Source organism: Blennius ocellaris, assembly GCF_963422515.1.
Source record: "Blennius ocellaris genome assembly, chromosome: 10".
NCBI lineage: Eukaryota > Metazoa > Chordata > Actinopteri > Blenniiformes > Blenniidae > Blennius > Blennius ocellaris.
This window is the reverse complement of record NC_137659.1, coordinates 10,373,653-10,399,076: the sequence shown is the minus strand read 5'-3', so window position 1 is coordinate 10,399,076 and position 25,424 is coordinate 10,373,653. Positions and strand designations below refer to the sequence as shown.

General features: G+C 39.6%; 1 protein-coding gene across 1 annotated transcript in view; it reads left to right on the top strand.

Annotated features, from left to right (window-relative positions):
• Window positions 1–25,424, top strand: part of st6galnac3 (ST6 (alpha-N-acetyl-neuraminyl-2,3-beta-galactosyl-1,3)-N-acetylgalactosaminide alpha-2,6-sialyltransferase 3) — a gene marked incomplete at its 3' end in the record, with an annotated part of 70,399 nt that overhangs the window by 42,600 nt on the left and 2,375 nt on the right. Inside the window, exon 4 of the mRNA XM_080503706.1 lies at window positions 24,896–25,003. Within this exon, the coding sequence (XP_080359832.1) occupies window positions 24,896–25,003 (108 nt within the window). The remainder of the gene's footprint in view (window positions 1–24,895; window positions 25,004–25,424) is intronic.

Genomic DNA, 25,424 nt, shown 5'->3' with positions numbered 1-25,424 from the left:
AAGTGAAACTTTATTAGCCCTATTGAGAAATGCAGCCCCTTCAGCAAAATGATATACAATTGAACAGGAAGAATATGAAAATGTAAAGTAGGTTACTAAAAACAGTGGAGCCATCAGGAATAATACTGCAGATGATATTGAGATAAATAGAAAGATGCCGTTTCAGGCACTTAGGGCTATTGTTCATGGTTTGGATTTCTTGTTTCTGTGTGATTTGAAGTGTTTCAACATTTTGTGTTGCATTGTCAAATAATGGCTAATACCCACACAGTGTAATGGAAGTATAAATGATAAAGTTAATGCAAAATGAACACAATAAATCATCTGTCCCGCGGCTCTTGGAAGACGCAGTGGAACAGTATATAAAACCCAAGAACATTAGTGTTCATTTCCAGCAATGCTAATGGTCTGCAAATATCTCCAATCTCACATTAATCAGGTTTGCAGTTGATCATAGGAACACAATGGAAGGGTGGTGGGTTTGTCTGCATCATTGCAACAGGAAAGACCACGAACATGCAGGAGGTTTGTGCTTCCAGAATTTCATTGTCAAGGTGAGAGCCTGAGAGCATTTGAAATGTGGTAAGCTACAGTCAGGCATGAGAGTGTTTCATAGGTATACCGCCGTAAATTTTTACCACTTGCCCTCCTCCTCGTCCTCGTCCTCCTCTTCTTCCTCTCCCGGGCCATTGTTTGACATTTTAACTGCAGCAGGTGCTGAATTCTAAGTTGCTCCACAGATCAGATGGCTTTGCCTCTTTGTCTGTGTCTCATGGATCCTCGAAGACAATGTGGCTTAAACTAGCACTTTGGAACAATATTTTAAAAAGTGCTATACAAATAAAGTTATTATTATTATTAAACAAGCTTTCCTCTGATGTTCATCCTGCTTTCTTTTTTTTTTTGTTTGATCACCATTCTGAATAGAATAACAATCAAATAATCTACAAACCAAGCCCAAACCATAAAAGGCCAGACATACAGGCTGCTGTATGATTTGAGACAACACTCACCGTGTGATATCACATAATGCACTTTGGACGGAGATGCATCACCCATCAGTGTCCTAAGTAAGAAGAATGAGCGCGGCCATAGTGCTTCATGTAGCCGCGGCCATAATGCATCTTGTCAGCGGTGTGCTGTTATAGGTTTGGCTCCAGATTGGATGTGAACTAGTCAATTCAGATTATAGTTGTACAACACTGTGTGAAAAGAGAAGCAATCACCTCTTGGCAGCAGTATTAAAATTGGCTTGTAAAATTGTCAAACCCTCATCTCTCTAAGCAGAGCTGCTCTTCTTCTGAGAATTCCTCACCCAGCAACTAATAATCATTCAGTGCTTTTCTTTGCCTAACAAACACCAGCTTTCAGACCTTTCAATGAGCAAACTCGCAGCTCTAGTGCGTCGCGTTTTGCATGTGGATTTTCAAACATGCTGGCATGCAAATCTAAGTAAAAAATAAATAGTAATACCAATAGCTTCCTCTGTGGTTCGCAAACTGCAAAGACTGAATGAACAAGCCCAACTTATGGATAACAAGGCTGCATTTGACAAATACAGATAGTTATAGTGTAATTATTAGTCATTATTTTTTAAGCTAATGGTGTTCCCCAGAAATGCTCATAAGTACTGGTTACAGTGCCAGCATCACATAATGAAAGTGCATCAGTGCACTCTTCAGTGCAGAATATAATATGTATGAGCACAAACATGCATCTCTATCAATGTATATTTTATTTTATTGGATTTGTATGCAAGTAAAGACTATTTTTGTTGAATTTTAAATGAAGCAAAATTAAATAATCCTTTTCATAGTTAATTTGGATAGTTTATTTGTAATACTTTGTAGCTGTTAAATATATTCAAATATCTATGCATTCAAGGTTGCATTTGACTGCAAAACAGCTATGAAACTTGTGTTATTTCTATTTTATAAGCCAAGAATGGTCATGAACAGTTTCATAGTTACTGGATATTTAGATTTATTTCTCATGAACAGTATCAAGTGGCAGTTATTTTTCCTTAAAACATTCAAGTTTGTTTGGACAAAGGTAAAGGTAAATATTTCCCCTTTACTAATTTAGTGTATGTGGCTCTAAAATGTGTTTGACACATCAAAAGCTGGTTGATTTACCTTGTAGCAAAACTTTTTTTTACAGTGTACTGAATAAATGTGAGACAGAGGAATCTGTCAGAATTATGACTGATTTGTCTGAATACACGACACATCTTAGTCAGGCAGATTACTATAATACTATAAAAATACTACAATATCCTACATACAGCAGAACAGTCATTGGCTGTTCTGCTGCTGAAATTGTCCTCAGGCGGACCCCCCCCCCCCATGGTTTTCAGACCATCTGTACCACCTGTACCTGTCATGCTCACCTCTGGAGGATCTTTGCCTGTCATTTCTCTCCGTGTGCTTCCCCAGCTCCACAGCGTGAATGGCTTTGTTTTTAGTTTTTAGAGTTTGAATTGTTGTCTAACAAATGTACTCTCCATGTGCATGAGCACATGTTGTGCATGTAGAAAGGTATATGTAGTGAGTCTGTATGAGATCTGGCTATGGGCAAATGAGCGACATTAGCAAATGTATTACACGTTAAAGGAAGAGTGATCACTTCGTTATTTCATCTGTCACACTGTTCGGATTTCTGATTTGTGTGCAGCATGATTTGTCATCAGCATAATGTGGTGTGATGAACACGAAAATGTAAAATCGGAGCAGCATTCCCCGTAAGACGCCCGTAAAACCAAGAGCGGGAGGGTGTTGCATATTAAAACCTTTGCACATTTCTTTGTGAGCTACCATAAATCTTCTTTACCGTACGAGAGAGGACCTGGTGTGGCTTAAGAGTGGCCTGGGAGTGCTTAATAGTACCGCAGCTATTGGGATTACTCCCTATTGTGAGGCTCTCTGAGGTGTCCCGCCCAAGAGGACTCTGCTCTAAATAATTCAACAGAACAAGTGAGATTAATTGATTATTGAGCTTTAAATCAATGATAATCAGTAGTTCTGTGTGTAATTCTGGATCTAAGGTCTTTGTCTTGATCTCTGTCCCAGGAGAAATCTAATAAGTTGGGCCTCATCTGTTTTGCTAATCCTTGGTTTTTACTCCCCTGGTCTTGGACAGGCATCCCATTAACATGTTGAATAGGCAGTGAGCGCTCAGACTCTGCCACTTATCTTATTTTCCACGCTCTCCTTTTTCCTATAAAAATCGTGCACTTTTTACAAACCTTTTCAGACTCCCACTCACCTTTTCTGACCTTCAGTCAATTGTTATTATATCAGTATATACATGTTTAGTTGTTTTTTTTGCAAAACAAATCTTTCCAAATGGCTGATGTTACTTGTCCAGGCTTTTTCTTTGGTGTAAAAGGACTTAAAAACCTTCACTTATGTTGCTTTACTCCGTCTGATTAAGATAGAGCCCTCAACAGGCACAAGGCTTTAGTCTCTTAAACATTAAATATTTACTTTGAATAATGCATAAAAACAAATGCTGTTTTTTTTCCCTGCAAAGGTCTCCGCTCCGGTCGCAGATAATGATGGGATTTTGTTTCTTCAGGCTGTTTGTCAAAGCTCTTATAAATGGAGCCAATAGGCTCATCATGGGGTCCACATTTCTTTACATTAAGATGTAGGCCGGTGAATTGTATAGAAATGTGTTTCACGAATGACATTTGAAATTCAATTCGAGTGAGATGAAGTGAGTGACATTTTCATTCATTGCGGACACTCTGAATTAGACTTGCCGCTGACATTTATTTTCATTTTTGATTACGTTGTCAGTCTTTCTCTAACTGGTGATTTATTTAGTCAGTCAGTGGCAGAAACTATTAAAAATGTAATGTCTTTGAAATGAGAGAAAAATCACACTTTTTTCAAAATGCCCTACATTCAAAGCTTGCAAACATAGAACAGCCATTAATCAAGAATTTTACCCTGGGGTTAATCAAGTATTTCTATTCTATTCTATTCTATTCTACAATATTTAGCATTTTTGAGAGGAGCAACACGGTCACATTATTCCCTGGTCTCAGGGTCACTCTGGGCTCAAGCTGACCTGTAAAGCTTTGCATTGAGTCTCACAGTCCAGCCTCATATTAAGGATTTGTTTGAAGTCAGCTTGGTCACATGTATGAACTCAATAATTTTTTTCAACTAATAATCCTGATCAAGGCCAAACAGTATTCGTTTGGACTCTGCTCTCACCGGAAGAACATGGTTTGAGCTGGGGTTGGACTTAGAGGATTTTCTCACATGTGGATTTTCTCTCGTTTGAATCCACAGTCCAAAAACATATAAGGTTGTTTGGTGACTCTAAAGCAGTTTTTGATTTGCGGGTTTGTTTATACGGCAGTGGTGCTTGGAGCCACTGAAAACAAAAACAAAAACAAAAACTGAAGCTTTTTGAAAACAGCTCCCTAGGGTTGAACTTTTCAGAAAAAGTCCATCTTCATGGAATCCTCGGAACTTTTCTGAAATTCTGCTACTTCACATGTTAATTTTTAGCGAAGCGTCACATGTAATAACAGTCCAACTTCTTTGTCCATACAAATGTCCACGTACTCAACATTTATAATGTTTATGGTGTATTGTTCTCGACACACTGTAGTTTCATAAAAAACAAATAAACAACATGCGAACTGCATCTTTTTCAGCATGTTGGCCGTTTCCTGAAAATGTCGTTGAAAAGGTTGGAAACATGTAAACATTAAAGTTTTCTGAAGCGGAGAAATGCAAAAACGATGCGTTCTCACGCAAAACTGACAGCAGAGGTGGATATGAGTCTGTGTGACTGTTTGTTTCTCTGTGATGGGATCATTTGCATGCAGGGATAAGACTGTCTTTATATAAAGTGCCCGATTTACCTTTTTGTGTTTGGTTTTCCTCTACTCTTTTTTTATTCAGATCAGTTCTTTTGAAAAGCAATATTGTCTGCACTCAGACTTACATCAACGCAAACCTTTTTCTAACTGAGACAGGGGAACGTTTTTGTGCTTTACAGAGTACCATTTCACAATGTCCCATTATCTCTTTGAAGGACGATAAGTACCCATTGTATTGTACAATACTTTTATTAATGATTGAAAGGGGTCTAATTGGTGCCATTTTCAGTTAAATAACAACGTTTTGAAAGAGTAATTCAGTGAGCAGACTGATTTTTTATTAAATCTTTTGTTGCTCTGATTGACTTTCTTGTCCCACATTTGACCTGAATATTGTGCAGGATGTGCACACACTCCTTTCTGAGGCATTTTAAATGTGTTAAATCTGCAGATGTGTCAAAGATTTTTTTTTCTTGTACTCCACTTGAACTGGAGCTCTAATCTTTCTCTGTAAGATTGTCAGTCTGGTCCAAAACAAATGCAATTCCCAGTTCACACTTAGTTCCTGCAAAGTTTTGGGTAAAAGGCATGACTAGTAAGAGCTTCAGTACATTACATGCATCACTGGAGGTGCACCCTGACTTAAGGGAATTGGATGCATTAGCTTCAGTGCAATTAAACCAAGAGAAGTAGAGAGAGAGGGACAATCAATGCTATTATTGAGCTTTTCTGTCAAATATAAGGGAAATACAAATCCAAATAATGCCAGTGTCTGCTTCAACTAATGTGCACTTTTTTCCTATTCTGTTTGGGTCTGGTGCAGCAGAGGGCACTTCTTAAAATTCCCTTTGTTATTGTTGTTGTCCCTTCCTTGCAGTGAATTAAAATTCAAACCAGCCGTTTACAGAGGCTCCTGACAGGTGACAGGTGGGTTGTGGGAAGATTATTGGTTGACAGCTGGTCTGTTTCCATGGTGCTGGGGCACAAACTCATTACCAACCCACGAGTGGCCCATGTGGGAGAGAGCATACATAATGTTTAGTGCAGCCAGACACCGAGTTGACACCGACTCCCCTTGTGATTGGTTATAATCTTTCTCACGAAGGAATGTGGAATTATGTGTATTGAGAAGTGAAAGTAGTGGGTGTATAATATATTTCAATCATCAGAAGAAAAGTATCATCAGACAAATGCAACAAAGGTATATAACACTTTCAGCCAGAAAATAATAGCACGTATTAAGGGTATTACTTTAAGTATTCATGATCCGCAAGACTATTAATCCTGCTGAGGTTGGTCATCTTCTTGTTTTATCTCCTACTGCCACTGTAATGAGATCCACAATATTTTACTGACTTTTGTGCCCCTCAGATGTTTAATTTCAACATTAGCCTTCATCCGGTGAGCTTGTCTAATTTAAATACATTATAAATGTTCATTTCTTCAATAAAAAAGGTTGCTTTCCATATTAAATGGTTATTGGGGAGTCAACCCTTATATCCATTCAACAGGCAGTCCCACAGATGGGAAAATTAGAGGCATCAGTTAAGCTCAAACTCATATTTTCTGAGTACCTAGAGAAATCCCACAAGCACACATAAGGGGAATATGCAAACTCTCAACTACATTTAACTGGCGATATTCGTGTTGAGAGCTTCTGCATCACTGTTTGGTTCCGACAAGGCGTGAATCTTTAAGAATATCTATGCATACATATATATAGTAAAATAATAATAGATGCTTTGAATAAAAACAATAAGTTCCCCCAAAACTTGTTGTTGCTTTCAGAATAGTAGCAGCTGTTTGGAAGCCTTATCCTCTGGAAGCTACACCTCCTTTCATCTGTGAAAGAATGTGTCTCTTTGTGACTTCTACACAATAGTAAAATAACCAGGTAAAGTACAAAATCCAAAGCTCCAACATACAACTCAAGCTTCTGATACCAGAAAATATGTAGATAAGTTAAAACTGAAGTAAAAACATACTGCTTTGCTCATTGTGCGATGCTGAGGATTAGCAGGCCACAGCCATTCCCTCAAAAGTGACACTAGGATTGTCTGCTGCACAGCTGAAGTGCAGTTAACTAATTTATCTTTTACCGTTCTACATTGAAGCCGACCCCCGATCTCGATGTGGTAAACTGAAAACTCTCGGCAGATTTGCAAGAGCAGAACGGTCATGAATCCTCTGACTCAACTTGTAATAAGGCCAATCAATTTGCCCCGACCCAATTTGACTCCTCCTGTCCATTGCATCGAAAATACATTTCTACAGAGGTTTCAGTTTGTTTATGATCAGTTCGAGGCTTCACTCCCTCATCAGCCTGGCGATGCTGCTGTATCGAACAGTGTCTCTGACTGTCACCGTAACTAATCTCATCCCCACAGAGGCTTCATCTGGTCTGGAGTTTGCCAGTTCACTGTTATTTTTTTCTGAATCGTCAACGACATCTGCTTACGCAATGGTGACATTCACGCAGTTGTTCAACCCCATACCAACACATCGACTCTGTGGGGTTTGGATGAGCCGGTTGCTAGAATATCCGCCAGAGCGTAATTAAGACAGCGAAAACATTTGTGGACATTTTAACATTCACACCTCTTTGAAACATTGATGAGCAACAACTTGAACTCATTTGAAGGCATAAATGGAAAAAAATACTCCACCAGCACACGCAGAATTTTTCTGTCTTCATCATTGAGGCTGCAGGGGAAAAAAATGGAATCTAATTGTTCTAATTCTGCTGAAAAATTTCAAAAACTTTCAGCCTGTCAGTCTCCAGATATTTTCATCAAAGGTGCTCGTGTCTGCCAGCAATCGGTTTTAGAAATAAGCACAGCGAGATTTGATGTATTATCAAAGCTGCGTGTTGCACTGTAATGAATTTAATCACATTGACTGGCTCTGATTTATGAATTTGAAGAAAGTTTTCAAGCCTCTAGAGAGGACGATGGAACAAGTTCCATCCATTTTCTTCACTGTACAATCCAGCTTAGGGAAAATACAGAAAGACAGACAGCAATTTGGAGACATTTATTCCTCAAATGCATGTTTTTGGACTGTGGGAAGAAACCAGAGGTGAAAACAAACATACACACTGGGAAAGAACATGTGGCTCCTCCACGCAGAAACTCCCTCTATGTGGTGGGACCACACAATGCATTTCCCTTTTCTCTGTGACACATAGTAAGACATGCTTCTGTCCAGTCACATTCACCATTGACCTGAGAAGACTCAGATTAAGTTGTTTAGTGTGTTGTCTTCTCCTCAAAGCCTTTGACTCTGGCTCACTGGGATGCTAAGAAATTAATGAGCGAAAACTGCTGTGGTGGTGGAGGTGGCGGGCATAAAAGCATCAGCTGCCTTCTACTGCACTGAGAGAATTATTAAAGTGCTGGTTGCCAGGCGGAGATGAGCGCATCAGTGGAAACCCCTCGCCGTGAGCTTTGTGCGTGTCGGGAGAAGGAAGGAGGCTGTGAGGATTCAGGAGGGAGGCTGGCAGGGGGAAAACATGTTGTTTTATCGTTGTTTAGCACCATCTGGTTGGTCATGAGGGGGGGTGTGTGCGTGTGTGTGTGTGTGTTCCCGCTCTGTAAACGTGACAGTGGAGAAATGCTGTGAGTGGTTAGGATGATGAATGTTCTCCACATGCAGAGTGTTGGTGAACACAGCAGTCTGCATCACGCATAGAGTCAGCAGGGGAACAAATGTTCGAAATAAAGTCGGCATCCCCGGTGCAAAGTAAACTTGTGTTGCACTCACATTTTTCCCCTTCTTTAAAGAGCCACTAAAGATTCACTTATGAACTATCAAAAGAAAAACGGAAAATGCAAACACTGAACAGATGGCTTAATCTAATTTCTGTGTCACATGCAATTAAATATTTGTCCAATAAATATTTTGTAATAATTAGATATTTAACTTTGCCCTTTACGACCTGCAAAGTCATTTTGTGTGAACATATGAGACTGTATTGAAATCTCATTGGATAAGTTCAGCCAACTAGAGACTCTTTAGTCGCACTGAGAGGAGCCGGTCAACGTGGGTTGGGTATGTGATTACGACGCTCCTCATTTGCCTCCCATTGGACGTGTACTTAGTACGACCAATTGGGAGGCGGCCCCGAGGTCGGCCCTGAACCCAATGGAGAGATTATATCTTTACTTCGATCTGGCTGCAGCTCGGGGTGACCCCGGATGAGCGGGAGGAATATTCCGATTTTTTTCCACTCCTGCCTGTGGTCAAGAGGACATATGGGCGTATAGGTGGATGGAATGTTAATCATGCCATCTGATTTTAAATAGAGCTATCGTTGGTTACCCGTCAGTAAAGACACCAGTGCAGCAAAGTAGCGTACGAGCTATCAAGTGTGAGTGTATGTTGGACAGATACACTCGGAAACCGTTAAAGTCGTCACTGTAAGCATCAGTCTTTGTCACCATTTCAGTAGCACTTGGCTGCCAAAACATGTTGCATTGTGTTGTATTAATTAGCCCAAGCTCAGCTTTAACTGCAGGTTTCCTGTCACTAATGCACCGTGTATAATTGCATCCACATGAAGCACATCCAGCGGACTGCAGGCGGGTCATTTTATCAGAGGGAGACAAACTTTAAGAATTAAAAATAATGCTCCCTGCTGCCTGGACTTTGGCCAGACTCAAAGCTTTTGCCATGATAAATGTGCCAAATTCACTTCTGCAGCACCTCCTGAGGTTAATGAGGCATATTTTACTGTCGCAATCCCAATTTTAACAAGTTTAAAAAAAATTTTTTTGATGTTAAAACATCGGACCACTTCTAAAACTCCCTGAAAAGTTTGTTTTTAGAGTTTATTATTGTGACATTTCAGAGTCCAAACAAGCCGACATTGTACTTCACAAGTTAAATGGAAGCTCATATATAAAACGCAGATTAATGACGACAATGTAGCAGGGGGGAAAAAAAAAAAGAAAAGTGTACCATCCTCATTATTGGCAGCTGCATCATACTTTGAAGCTCTGACATTTTCTGGGACACTCCCGGGAAAGTAACCGATGTCGCGCCACTCATCTGCGGTGATATTTTCACCATATCATGGTTGTTTCACAGTCAGTCATCTCCCTCCTGATCATCCTCGCTAAAACGGAGCATAATTTCCTCCTGTGGCAGAGAGGTCACTGTGCCCGGGATTAGCCGGGCATTTCACTTTAGAAAATCCTGTGTGCAAAATGTCAGAGCAGCAACAGGAGCGTCGGCTGTTCGCTGGGATGACAGCCTCCATTCTGAGCCTCTTTGTACCTTTTCACCAGCCCTCTGTCCTCCGTCCCTCCGCCGTGCACGTATTGACAGCTGCTTTAGGACAACTGCAAGGCCATTAACTCGTGGGAGAGGCGACGGCCAGGAGTGGAAGGTCAGAACAGAGGAAGGCAGAGCCGGGGATGAATAAAGCGACAAGGTAAAAAGAGGAGGGTTAAAAGGGTCACAGAGATAAATTGTTGGAAAGAGGGGATAGAAAAAGTAGGGAGTAGAGATTGAGTGTTAACAGGAAGTGGTGCAAAAAAGGGTTGAGACAGACAGAACGTTTGAAAGCAGGTTGAAATATTGAACTGGGAACAAAGACAATCGAATATCCTCAGCCCCTAAAAGACAACAGTACCTCAACCCCCCCCCCACAAAACAAAAACATTTCCTGTCCGACAAGTGAACTTCCCTTCAGTCTGTTTGAGATAAAAGTAATATCAGAGCGCCCCATCTACAATAGAATTATGTGTGTTGTTGTGGTATCTTATTTTAAGCTGTCCTTGGTCATCTTTTTAGATTTTAATTAATTTCCTCAAGTCTTAATTCCAAATGCTGTATATCTGATTTTTAACACCAGTTTTATGTTGTTTTTGCCATTTATTATCTTTTATTGGGTTTAGTTGTTGGCACCTAAACTTTCTTTCACCTTTAATGATCACTTTTGATTTACCTTTTAAATGTCTTTTTTCTTTCTTTTTTTGTAATCACTTCACCAACTACATTTTGTCTTGGTATCGCTGTATTGATCTTCCTCCGAAGCCCTTTAAATTGCACTAATCTGCATGAGAATTGGAAAAGTAACTACTTCAAACTAGTATTCGCACCAGTTTTGGGTGAATTTGTTCTTGTATTAACGAATCAAATTCACACCACAAACTAAAATATTTATTTACTATAAATGAGCTTCAGTCGAGTGTGAAAAAGCCATGCTGCCACAGCAGCTGGGCACCTCCTCCTTGTGGTGGGTACAAATTTAATCACTACAAGTAAATCGGATTTGTGTGTCTGTTTCTTGTCTTGAATGCAACTGGACTCCCTTAAGGTTTTAAAGATGTTTCTTCTCTCGTCCAACAGGCTTCATTAATGCAACATGTAGCAATTGTTGGTGATGGATGTTTATTTGCTGGCTTCCTTTTACAGACATGGCTAGTCCCACGCACGCATGCACCCACAGATGAATAGATAGCAGCAGCAGCTCACATGTTCTATGCATTAAAGATACTTTTTTTTTCTCTAAAGGCACATTAAAACTCACACCATGTTCGTTTCCTCTCTTCCATCTGATATTCTCATGCATCTCCAGATGTGTTGGAGAGACCGTGTGTGTGATTTCCACTTAAGGCTTGTTTTCACCATGACTCGGTCTTGTCTGGTTTTCCTCGTGTGTCTCACCAAAAACCACACTAATTGTTTTATGTCCCCTCATGACATATTTCTATTGGCCAAATAATTTGCAGGATCTTCCACAGACTTAACTTGGTAAACACCTGCGACTTTTGCTGTAACTCTTGGTTACGGCCATTTTAATTTCTGAAAAGTTTGAAAACGATGTTCACGTGCAGAAGAAAAATGTAATTCGCCGATGGTGCGCAGGTGCAGTCGCTGCCTTTCAGAAAAGTTGTGGTGAAACGGTTTTAAATGTGCGATGTGCCTGCGCTTTCATCTGAATATGTGTTTACAGTTGTAAAGGCCACTTCAATCTCGTCACGACTGTGGATATTTACTCAGTAGCGTTCACTGAAGAAGTCAAAGAAAGATTTGTTTTCTATGTTTGTTCAGAATTCTTTAGGTGGTTTGATTTCAAGGTTTGTTGACATCAAATGGGGCTTGTCTGTCATCTGTTTCTGTGAAGTGGGTTTGTTTCTGGTCTATTCAACATGATTAAACTCTTGGAAAAAAAAAACATTTATTCTGAGAACAAAGTCCACATTCTTCGAATTTATGACACCTTCCCTGAATCATTCCAAATCTTTAACAAACTGGTATATCACCTTGATATTTGTCTTCTTTATTTAATTTATTAAGACTGGGCTTTTTTTTTTTTTTTTTTGGAATATTTTCTCGCAACTACTATGACTGCAGTGTTCTCTCTGCAATGAATACGTTCAAGGACTTTTTGTCTGCATTGAGACCACCGATGGCTAGTCTGAATTAAAGTAACAGAGCAGTTGACGTCATACTGTATCTCTAAAAATGCACCAAGGCATAAAAGAAAGGCTTTCCTGCTGCTCCTTTTCTCAGCACCCTTCCCCTCGGGCTGTGTTCTGTTTTTCCACAGTATTTCCGCATTCATGGATTTCTTTGACCACTTCTCCCCGGCACATTTTTTGGGTGGTGATGGTAAAACAGCATGTCGAACAGAGAGGTGCTTGACAGAACGGTGATGGAAAGCGCTGCATGCTTGTTTCAGGAGTGATGTTCCTGAATTCCAATGACTTTAAAGGTCCTGGCCGGTCCAGGCCTGTGCATAAAGGTTGTGCTAGCTCCAGAACCATTTTTGGGGGGGGCATTTGTGAGACCATTTCTAAGCCTTTCATATTTACCTTTAACTTATTTACCTTGTGGGAGGCATTTACCTTGTGGCACGGAAATAAGTTAGAGATTTGCAAAAAGAACAAGTTTAGCTATCGCAGCATATAGGATACACGCCGCCTGGAGATTTGAATTAGGATTTTAGTTTTCTGAAAATAATAAATTTTTTTACATGGGATTTTAAGCAGCATGGTTGCCAATGCATCCTACGCTCACCCTGTAAGAAAAGTATGTTCTTACTTTTGGAAATAAGACCAAAAAGTTTATCTAAAGTGAGTTTTGAGGGTAAATACATTTTAAGCTCTCCACAGAGGGTACTGAAGGAGCACGATCATTAAATTGAAGATGATCTGGTTTTCATCTGATACTTTCTATGCAAACACCGTCCAAGTTATTGTAATGTTTTTTTATAATAATGACCAAGGAAAAACACCAATATTTCTTCTGTCTAAATGTTGAGAATGCACTCACAAGTATGGTCTACGAAACTGAGGCGAAGGTATTGGAAAAAGTAATACTTAAAAAAAATAAAATAAACAAACACATTGCATTCATGAATGTAATTGAAAGAGATTATTAAATGATGAGATAAATCAGTGAACCTCGTGTGCAGTCTGTTCTATGGCCGTCTCTATCTCCTCTTTGTGTCCAATCTAATGCCACAAAATGTTTTATTAAACCTATAAAATAGTTATTCATGGGTTCATGGGCGTTCAAGAAAATTTAAAACAGAAATAGTGCACGGACAAAAAACAGCAGGAACTTTGCATTTGCTGCATTAATGCCTTAATATAATTATAGGTATTAGAAGCGTCTCACCACATGTATATTCCTACCAATATGCAGCACAGTTTTACAGGATGTTACAGAAAAGTGTATAGAATAATTCATGATATAAATAGAGTATTTTTTTGATATTGCACAGCATGCCATCTGAGCTGCTTTTCCTATTAGCTGCGGTTCAATAGGTGTTCTGAACCTCTGCTCAGATATGTTTGTTGTTGTCGGGAACTTCTGTGTAATTAAATTGATTCACACAGTTCATTAAACTCTCTGGGGTATTTTTTGGGGGGTCAGCATTTACGTCAGTACCGGTACTTGGATTACTCTTCTCACTTTTCTGAGCGTAACGCTTTATATGTCGCTGAGTCAAAACACATTGCATGTTCAGTTGTTCAGTGACATTTGAAGAGATTCTGAAATGCTCAGAACAGAAATTCTTAACTTTTTAAATTTCCAAAACCTTCAAAGCAGGGGTATCAATCACATTTTAGTTCAGGGGGCATATACGGCCCAGTTTCATCTTGAGTTTAAATCATGCCATATATGTGATGAAAATATCTATTTTTGACATACCAAACAATCACTACTGAAAATGACTACAATCTCAACATAAAGCCAAAAGTAATGGCACTTTCTGGTGCAAAATACAGTGCGATTTCCCCCAAAAAAACATATGTTGCATCATGCTTGATTTTACAAGCTCTCGCTGACAGCATGGCTAGTTTGATAGCACAAGGTCTTTTGAGCTCATTTGCTCAATATGATTACTGCTGTTGTACTATATTATAACCAGAATGCAGCAGCATCATTAGCTGCTGTTTGCAGTGATCGTCACCACTGTTGAATTTTAGTGAATATAAATGATGAAGATGACATCTTCCCACAAGTGCAGTCAGAATATCCTGCGCACTGATATCTTTACCATTTGTAAACAGAGACTGTGCAACTGCAAGTGACCAACAGAGACCAAAGAAAAAGATATTGAGTTTCAACCTCTCGCCCTCACGTAATTGTAGAGCACAGTGAAGACGCTTGCTGGACAGAGTCAGCTGCTAATCATTTTATTCTTCAAAATAATAGCAAATAAGCACACAGCGCAGTCGATACTGCACAGACACCGAAGTGTCCACTTCCATATGGGATATAGGTCTTGTGCTATAGCAGCAAAAACAATCTGGCTTGTTTTTCTTCAAGGTGGATCCAAACTCTATATACGACAATAAAACTACAGATTTTAAGCGACTCTCAAAGATATCAGAATGATTGCCTGTCTTTTGTCTGAGTTGGCCACAATCCCACAGCATGCCTGAAGTCATCATTTATACATTCAAACAAAACAAAATTGAACAGCATTCCAAACTTGAGATGGTTCAACTTAATTTGTCTCCGTGGCTTGAAGCGGAGACCCATTGCTATTAATGAGCAGCAAAGTCATGTACAGTACCACTGTTTGTCCAATGGCAAGTCATGTCAAAAAGAAAGATAAAAGCTACAAAGACAGCAGGAGATTCATTGATAGTTTGCTTCCAGGCAGGGAATCATTAGAGATGAAAGACAAAAGCAACAAAATGAAATATGTGCTCGCTTTGTCCATCCTGACATTGTTCAACAGGCATCTCTCCTCTGAGGGCCTCCTCCTGGTTATTAATAGCAATCCATACAAAAGTAAACAAAACTGGGCTGCAAGAAGGGAAATTGTCCTTTTTGTGATGCAGGTTGTGGAGGTCATCCCCATCGGTTCACGTTGCCTCCCAGCAGAATTAAGAGACGCCTCGATAAGTCTGCACGGCCGCATTGTTTATTCCTATCGTTAAAATAAATTGCCGCGCTCTCTGGTCTGTGGAGAAGAAAAATGTTACCCCCCCAAAAAAAAGCCTTGTTTTCACCCGGTGGCTCCGCTCAGGATTTGTCACTGTTTTGTCCCGGGGGCTTCTCAGCCGCTTCAGAGACACAGAGAGGACATGGTGTGTTGTTGCTCTCCACAGAGCGAGCCCACGGGCAAACGCAGCAAGCAGTTGACTGCATGAAGTAATCAATTAATAACAAACACTCATTTGGATCAGGCTGCATGTGGATGGAGACGGAGAGGGACAGAGGAGATTCTGTGTGCTGTTCGTGCCGTGTTGGGGCTCAAATCCATTCCGAGTCATCGCGCAGAAGTTGCTTCGTGTTTGGTTGGATGGTGCTCGTACAAACCCAGACCACACACTGTCGATGCAGCTCGAGTGGCAATTTATCCGATCCAAAACAACAGAGAGAGGAAGATTGTTGATAAAATGCCTGCCCTCTTCTCAGTGTGGAAGAAGGCTTGACCTAATCAAACTCTCTCTCCAGATTGTGTACGAAGATGATAGAGGATGAATGTGTAGGACAGCATTCCCTCCTCATACCACAGTAATAGTAATATAGTATTGTATATAGTAATATACAACATTTACTGTCAGATCAAATTAAACACAGATGTCAAGGTAAAGCCGTGATTTAAAGTGTCTTTAACTCAATTTTCCATTAAATATGTCTACATAAGGACATTCGATGAATTCACAACTGTTCAGAATATGGTTTCATTTTGAATATATCAAGAAAACATGATGGCTGAGCCTCATGTTACCAGTTGTTTATGTAGATACACACAGTCCCTGTCTGCTGTAAGCTGAGCAATTCTTAAACACAGGTAAACCCCATTGAACTGTGGTTGTACTTTTAGTTTACAGACATGCTGAGGGAGTGACTGTTACTGCTGGTAGTCTGCTGAATGTGCGGATCACGCAAGAATGACTGTATTCTCTCAGCAGGAGATTACTCTAAAGAAGACTGGAAAGACCTTGATCTATTATACATTTTGACTTACTTTGGGAAGAAATATTTTCAGCACCTTGGACATTCCTCCCTTCTTTCACGATGCAAAAAATCCCAAGATATGTTAAATTACTAACATTAATTGTGTGTAGTTTGGAAGAGCATCAGGGCCACTAAAGAAGGAAAAAAAAAAATCATGCACTTCAAGAAGAAAATCTAAATTCAATGTCAAGATTTTGTTTTCCATCACGCACTTTGAAAGAAAGTCTGAATAGCCAGCGCATGTGACTACTTCTACAAAATGCATTGCAGCTAGCTTGATGAAATGGTGAAACTGTTCTTCAGAAAAGGCTTCAACTCATAAACACACTGTAGTTATCGTCAGTATTAGGACTTTGAGGGGACAGAGCAGCCTGCAGCTCTCCGTCACTTGTCTCCACACTGACTTCTTATTACAGAGTACGAGGTACATGGGCACCGTTCTCTAGGGTGCTTGTATGCTATTCATAAAATGTATTATTATTAAACAAGGAAATCTGGTGTAAAATCAGATGACCATAAGCAGCAAGCAAACCTATATAGTCAGAATTATGTGATTCAATGTGATTGTTTCGGCATCTATGGGCAAATGACCAGAGGAGACGGATGTCTCCAGTTTGTATTAAAAAAAATAAAAAATAAAAAATCCCTTCCAATTTTTTTTTTTTTTACCTCCTCCATTTTACCTCCTATACAGCTGGCCCTAATACTCTTCTGGAGACTAGTAAGATATCCGGTCTCAGTCTGGGCTTCGCTTGGTTTGTGCATTATTTCATTTCCTTCTACTGCAGTTTTCTCCCATACTCCTAAAAAAAACATGCAACTGTGTGTTGCTCTGTGATGGACTGGTGGCCTTTGCAAGATAAAGGTCACCACTCCTTAACTGATCTGGAAAATGTCTATTTTGCTGTGATGCCTACATATACTGACACGCATCATAGCTTATGTTATTATTATATTACTGTTTGAACACGCCAGCCTAATCAATAAGAATGACAAAGATTATGATTCAATGTGTATCCTCGTAAGAAAAAAAGGTAATAACCTGGCTGCACTCAATATAAAACTCCATGAATTATTGATGTAATTAGATTACTTTTAAATTCATCAGCTTCAGCAGTTTTGGTATTGATGACTATCTGCTGCGTTGATCGTTTCACTGTAACTCTGAGATTAATCCAAATAACCAGCCAGTTGTAAGAATGTTAGATGACACTAAAAATATTTGTCTTTAAATGTAGTGAAAGTAAAAAGTTCTCTTGTATGGTAGGATTCAGGCTGCTCTGTGTGTTTTCCTCATCTTGATGTAAATCCTCAATAGTTGTATTGATCACCTCGTGCGTGTCTGGGTGCCAGAATAAATGGGCCTGTTTCACAAAATGTCAAACCTTTAAAGGTTTCATATTTTAGAAAAGCTTCTTTTTAAAAAAATAAAATAAAAAATGTGATTAACACATAAAAAGACGACACAGCTTAAACAGAGTCCAGCAACACTGCCTTTAACAAGTTGTTTGAACTTTTCCCAATTTTTGAAGTCATAAAGATAAGCTTATTGCCCGTGTCCGCACCATCTAACTTTTATATGCATAAAAACAACAAGAAAATCCGATGCTGTGAAGCATAGCTTGTTGACGCTTCAGAGAAAAAAACAAATCTGATGTTAAACTACATTTACATGGTTTTTGGTATTCAAATCCACAAGAGCATCCATTTAATTTCATAAAGACTGCAAATGAAAACCCGGAAAGCGGTACAATGTGGGACCTTAAAGCCCTGAATCATGATTTATGAGCTGCCAGAAGTGTTTAAATCAACGTTGAGCTGCGCATAATGAGAGCAGGTGTTCCTTTGAACGCACAGCACAACAGCGACATGCGGGCACCCTGCTGTGCTGATGTGAATCCACGCATTTGTCTGATACTACTTAATTTACTTCTGTTGGACGCACAACAGTTTTTACAGTCAGAATGATTTCCTCACCGAGTGAGGATCAACTTCTCACAATGGAGCTGATTTATATTCCACTAAGTACTTCTGACAGGTGTCATATCATATTTGTGGAGCTCGCGGAGGCATTATAAAGCGCCGTTCGACGGGACGGCTCGTGGATTTTCTCACACCCGTGGACAGCTCTCCCGCGGTGAATGTCAAGTGCGAGTTATTGAACAGAGTCGGAGGTAAAGGAGTCCCTCGCTGATCCCGGGCAGTTCTCCACCGCTCCTTAGCCTCTGGCGCTCGGCAGGTAAAGCCCAGCAAGCTCCAGCTCAGTCACACTTAAGGGATTATTTACTTAGACCACGTTCAGAGCGTCTGACTTGATTTCGCAAACATCCTTTTGGTTTTCCGGAGCCCGCACCGGGCCGCGTTCTGGCGTGTCGGTCCCCATCACTCGTCTGACACTGGAGAGCAGATAAATAAATAACTTCAAAAGGGAATATAACTCAGCTTTTATGTGCATGCTTTCTTTTTCCACATCTAGCTTCATTCCAGCCCAAACACAATTTATTGTTTCATTTTTCAAGAAAGCCGTCTCAGTGGGGACCTAAAGAGTAAAAAGCCAAGCAGCGTCAAGCCAGACCTCATGATACATTTTGTTTGCTGTCTTTGAGTTAAAGGCAGTGTTTTTCTGCTTTAACAAAACAAGTAAATTGTGTTTGTTTGGGTTTTTTTTTCCTCCTGTCCTCTGGCTCTGGATGTTATTTGTCGCCTGCCAAAGCAGCTTCACACCATGCTTTATCTCTCTTTTAAATTGGCCGCCCAATAACAGCATCCTCTACTGCAAAGTTGTCCCATTATAATTGTCGCAGGTAAACACACTACTAGTTGTAGACTTTGAATTCTCTCGCTGGTTCTCCCCGCAGCTTCACTTCCACACATCTGCTTTTGAAATGTTAGTTATCAGGTCAGCAGATCCCACCCCTTTTATTCATCCCAGCAAGCCTATTTGCTCCAGGACATCCAGCTCTCGATTGGGGATGTGTTGCATGTGTGCCTGTCTATGTGTGTGTGAGAGCCTGTGTGTCGGCTGTGAGAGTGGCGAATGGCTAATGAATAATGCAGGGTAATAGTGATGCGTTGACAGCTCTGACGGCTGAGAGCTTCCGAGCTGTGTATCACTGATAATGTGCCATTTTCCTTCTGTGCTCTTCCACTTCTTTATTACAACAAATTGCTTTTTTTCTTTTTGGAGGGTAATGTCACCTCTCCGCAACCCCCAAAGTACCTCGCCGTGTGAGAGGGAGTTTGTTAAACTCCCCACACTCAAAAGCCAAACTACACTCTGCACTGCATGTTTTCCCCAGAACTCTTTACTTTTGCCGCTGATTGGTTTCTAAATTGAGTCCAGCTTGTTTGCACTCCCAAGTTTGGCTTTGTGCAACCACATAAGATAGTGGAGCATTTGAGAGTTAGGAGTGGAGGATTTTTTAAATCAGTAATAACACCAAACCAAAAGATAAAATGTTGTTTTTCTCATCTCCCTTTTAGCCGGTTGGCCCATGGTCATTACTCACACTGTGGTGCTATTTTGAAATGTGTTTTAGTCCCTGGAAATGCACTTCACCTTTTTTTTTTAATTATTATTATTATTAACAGGGTCCTTAAGAGCTTTTCAATAATTACTTTCAAGCTAAGTAAAGAAACGTAATTTACAGAATAAAGAAAAGACTTTATCAGTATTCACATGTGGGGTCTTTCAAAGACAGAAGACGATAAATGAACTGATGATCTCTTTAATGTGTCGCAGTGGCAGATGGAACCAGGATGTACATGACAGGTTTTATTTGTTAATCAATGATGACAGAAAACAAATCCCAAGCAAACCAACAGGAAGTCCATTTACAGTCTCATCAACTCGAGCTCTAAGGTCACCAGTGTTTTCTTCACATTATTCAACTGGAAATTTCCCAAAATCTGTCCCTCTCCAGCCTTCTGTTGTGTCCTTGTCCCTCCGCCCGACACCGTTACATCTCAGACTGTGAGGCCGGCAGAATGGAAATGTTCTGACCTCCTTGCATTTAATGATGCATGTTTTTGCATAATGTTTTGCAGGGACTGTGGAATATGTTTGAGGAGGTCATCGCGAACTTAAGAGTACCTCCATGCACCGTGTGTTTCTTTGCTTTTCTAGCTGAAGGTCTACACTTGTGGGTGTCAAACTAAGTTTGAGTTCAAAGGTCATACCGATGACACACCGCATGATTACAAAAATGTTCTGTTTTACTACAAACAATCGAGTACATACTGAAAATGGTCCCAAAAAGTCAGAGGCTCAGTTTATATGAGAAACATCTGCTGGAGACAGCGTCACTTTTTTTTCTTATAGTTTTCTTGTAGGAAATTAAAATTGCAGACTGCAACATTTGTAATTTTGCTTTACTTGTTGGGGCTCAAGAACCCTTTGTAAAACCTGTAGTGTCCCTGCCAGGCCACTTGGTGGTGGTGTGTTGGTGGTGTAGTTTGTGTGTACCAGTAGTTCACTCTTCAGAGAGGTTGCATACAGACATTTTTTTCATTTGAAGCTGAGCCACAATGATGATCAGGCTGCAAAGATCGTCATTTCTTTGGTTTTAACATTTCTGCAGCTTTCAGCATGCATTATTTGACAAACTGGCCCTCATAGCGTGGATTTTATACTAATGGTGTTTCACTATCAGTAAGCTTGTAAACTGTGCAAAATGATCATAAACACACATTCCACATTTTGTCCCCCTGAAATTCTCACTGAATATCTGTAAAATTTTGCTCAATCCTCTCATTGGATCCTATAAACTACTGAGTTTTTATTTTATTCATTTACCCCCAAAGGTATAGATATATAAAAATATACGCTCCAAGACATGGAGCATATATTTTACAAATGCACTAAATGTATGCATTCAACCAAATGGTGTCTATTTTTTCAAATTGTCAAATTAAAAGGCATTATTCAGATGCACTTTCTGGGAGAGACACTCGATGCCAAAGGGTGTTGAAACACAATTTTAAACATTGTACTTTCTACAAATAACACTGATCTCAAGCACAACTATTTATGTTTAGTCATTCTGTGACTCACATGAAACTTTGTCATTGTTAGTTTGAAAGATCCTTTTGTTAAAAGTAAATGACGAGACTGATACTCAGTTAATGTCTTCTTTCAAATCATGCAGGACAGACTGTCCTTTCTTAGGATCTGGTTTTGCTTCCTGTATGTCTGCACTTCTCATCTATAGATTTGCATATAATAGACTTGAGATAAAACTATGACAATGATTGTAATTCAAAATTTGAATTGGTATTGTGTGTATTTTTAACGTATCGAGGCTGGATTTGAAACAACCCACATTATAGGATCAGTATAAATATCCATAAAAACCAAAGCAGAAAGTCTTGAAGTGCAGAACTGCATTGGGAGCCAGTTTGACTCAGAACCGGCTGTGCATGTGGTGCCCCCTGCCTCGTGATGTAATTTAATTAAAGGTCAAAATTTTAAACTCAAATGAAACATTTTTAGACAGAGCAGTGTTATGTAAAACCGCTGGGATTTTTGATTTGCCTTCAGTAAGTCTCTTCCCCAGCCAGCTGAGCACCGACATCCTCGCCCACCCCCAACATCTCACACTGCTTCCTCGGTCAGTGATTGTACATAATTGTACATCATTTGAAAACCTGGCAGCATTGTGCAGTTGGCCAGACGTTGTTGTTGTTGTCTGCGACAGACATAATAAGGAGGAGAGATGTAGTTATTCTGTAATATTCACTTGATTGAATAGTTTGGGAAATTAACCCCTGGTTCGGTGTGGACAATAAAATAACATCAATTCACAAGCTTTTTTTTAAAGAAAATGTTTTTTTAAATAAAATACCAAGTGTTCAGAGGAGACTGTTAAGGGAGGTGAAATCATTTGAAAGCAGCAGCAACATAACCAGCTAAAACATTTTTCAAGTGTTCGGCTCAGAAGATTCAGCCAATCATTTATTGCATCTCAACCATCGACTCTCTGAAATCCAGCCAATAAGTTACCTCCTTAACACCCACCTTTCTGGATAATCTGAGCTCAGTGGAAAGGATTCTGCTGTATTTTCACCTGATTATATATTATAGCGTCACCGCTACTGGAGCTGTGTGAGAGATTTTAAAATAGGACATAAACAACACTTTGTGATTAGAAAGAATTCAAAGCTTTCGACTTTTCTGGGTTCTATATGGGTGGATAACTGTTGAATCATTGTGTGTCACACTCGGTCTTCACCTTACAACTAGGATAATGCGGTTTTTATCCTGTTTTCTGGCACACAGTATTGAAATAAGTGGCTGAATTGATGTCCTTTTTGAGTATGTCACATGTTAAAAAAAATCATGCACTTAATACAAAAAAGGCACAATGCTTCACAAAAACTGCTTTAGTTGTATGTCTCTGTGTATTTTTACCTACATCCTTCAGCAACCTGCAGCTTGTGGTTTAGTGATATAAAAAGTAACAGATTATGTCAGGGGAAACTCACTTTCTAAAATGAGTCAGGTAATCACTCCCTATGAACATTAAAAAATCCATCCCTGCTCTCTTGATTTGATATGCTTCCTATACTTTTATTTAATTGGTTTCAAAACACGGGCTCCACTGTAGCAAAGGACTGATTATTGTGGCTCTCAAACCAAACAATGTGACTGGAGGAGAAGCTTATGCAAATGTAACCTGGGTTGTTTTTTGTAGTGGTCTAAGTGAAGCTGCTCTGTGATGTTTTCTGTAACAATGTTACACTACGTGTAAAGATCATTCATCATATTTTATGCATCTGTCATTTGTATTACTTTATCCGGCTTAAGGTTGCTCTAAAAACCAATGCTGTCTTGAACCAGAAACATTCTTTGTAGCTAAATAATTAAAGATTAAATGTTTACGATATCATATTCCTGTAACATACCCTAACAATGTATAAAATACCTAAAATACTTGACTGGTTAATATGCTGCCTATTCAAAGAGGAAATTCGCTGTCCGTGGTGCTGAAATATTTGCCGTTCCAAATTTCAATGTTATTGTTTATTCTGTAGCTTTTTTAATGCTGCTTACAACAACTTTAGTCTTCTGAAAGATTTTACAGATTTCTAAGAGGTAACAATCATTCAATAAACATGTGGTCTTACATTGAGAAAAATATGATCGAGAGCCAGTACAAACAGTACAAAATAATCAGCACAAGAACAAGAAAAGTGTTATTTTTGTCATTGTTTTATATATCTGATTTCATGATGAGAAAAGCTAAAGTAAAGTAAAGCACAGTTGATCAATTGTATTATAATAACCATAACCATAACCCTTTTGAATAGAAAAAAATTAGCTAATTTGTAAATTATGTATTTTTTTTTTTTAATGAAATTTCCAGCCTCTCTATGTTCTAATGTTTCTCTTTGAAATAAGGTAAAACTGAACACGTTTTAGATTTCTTAGTCAAATTAAAGAAGGTACCTGATCAAGTCCTCTTTTTACCATTTTCTATTGGCTAAAACCTTATTAAGAATTTACACAGCAGTGTAGTGTTCAGCTGAAGTAGTGGTTGAAACAACAGTATCCTAAGTTCAATATGCATGCGTGAGTTTGCATGTTCTCTTTGCCCATGCATGGATTTAGGCACTCCAGTTTCCTCTGTAACATGTATGTGAGGTTAGGTAGTGCCTACAAATTGCCAATGTGAGTGTGATTGCCTGTTGTTGATGGGCTCCACCTTTAGTCAACTGGGATTGGCTCCACCTCTCGTAAAAATAGATTATAAGAAGTAATTGCTAGTGTAAGGCCTTTTTTTAAATTAAGATTTTAACTAGTGGGATACATTGACATACATTTTGTGTCTTGTGTTTTTTTTTTCCGTATTAACACTGAGTTTTCTTTACTGCTTCACTGTCAGCATCACGCTGCGCACTGTATTTACTTTACATGAGGTCTACGATCTGGGTCGTGTTTCATGCCGCTGATAGGTGGGGCCCTCAGGGAGTGCAGACCCCCCTGCCATGTGCGGGCTGCACGTTTTATGACTCACTTCAGATGTTACTAATCTGGTTTTCTGCAAAAACCTTGACTCAAGACGTAGCTACCACTGTGTTCTCTGTTTGAAAATGATCAAAGCTCCAATTTTTTCATATAATTTTCACACCAGCAGTCTGATGTTGATGAAAGGGCTGTGTATGTTGTTATTGATTGGCCCACCACGCTCCTGCATTATTACCAAGGGATGGCTGTTGTTGCCCTGTTGTGGTGAGATGTTCAACAGCACTAATAAAGCCAGTCTCTGCCTTTATATCTTTTTTTTATACACATGATTTTTTAACACGTATGATGACTATCACCTACACAATATTGGATTCGTGCATAAAATTAGACAAATTATTCATAAAAATCTTCAGATATGGTTGTACATGTGAGAGCTTTCTTGCTATTCTGCAGCTGAATTTACATTGGAGGCTTGGATCTGCAGCTATAGACAAAAACATCTGTCTGTATAATTAGACTTCTCAGATCAGCTGCATTACAAGTACATAAGAGCAAAGAGCACAAAGGTCAACGAGGCTGCATCTTTAAAGCCACGTCGATGTTTGCTCACTGCAAATTATTCTTATGCATGTAAAATACGTGTCTGTTCACAGGCTGAAGTCTGGCACCTACCTAAGCACCGGCTGGTTCACGCTCATCCTCGCCATGGACATGTGCAAAGAGATCCAGATCTACGGCATGATAAATGACACCTACTGCAAGTAAGATACCAACATCCCCTGCCTTCCTCCCTGCGCCTCGCTTCCTTCACGCTCCAGTGAAAAATGCACACGTTGCTACCAAACTTCGAAAACTAAATTCACATTCACTCCAGCGCTGGCCAATCACGTCCTCTCATATCCGCGGACTGCCGCGTTACATTTCCAATACCTCAGTTTGGATTTAATGGCTGAATTTCTATGCTGAAATCCATATTGGGTTTCTCTGTGCCATGAATACCATTATGTCTCTCTGCCTAGAATCCCCTGCAAGCTGCAGAGCCTCTGTCGCCGTGGGTGGCTGGGTCACAGCACCCGATTCCTTCTTTGCTTCAAGTTTTATTTGTATATTGGCCTGTCGCCTTCTCGCCGAGTCCTGAGTGACTGATTACTGTCTGGCTGCGAGGCCATAGGAGGGATGACA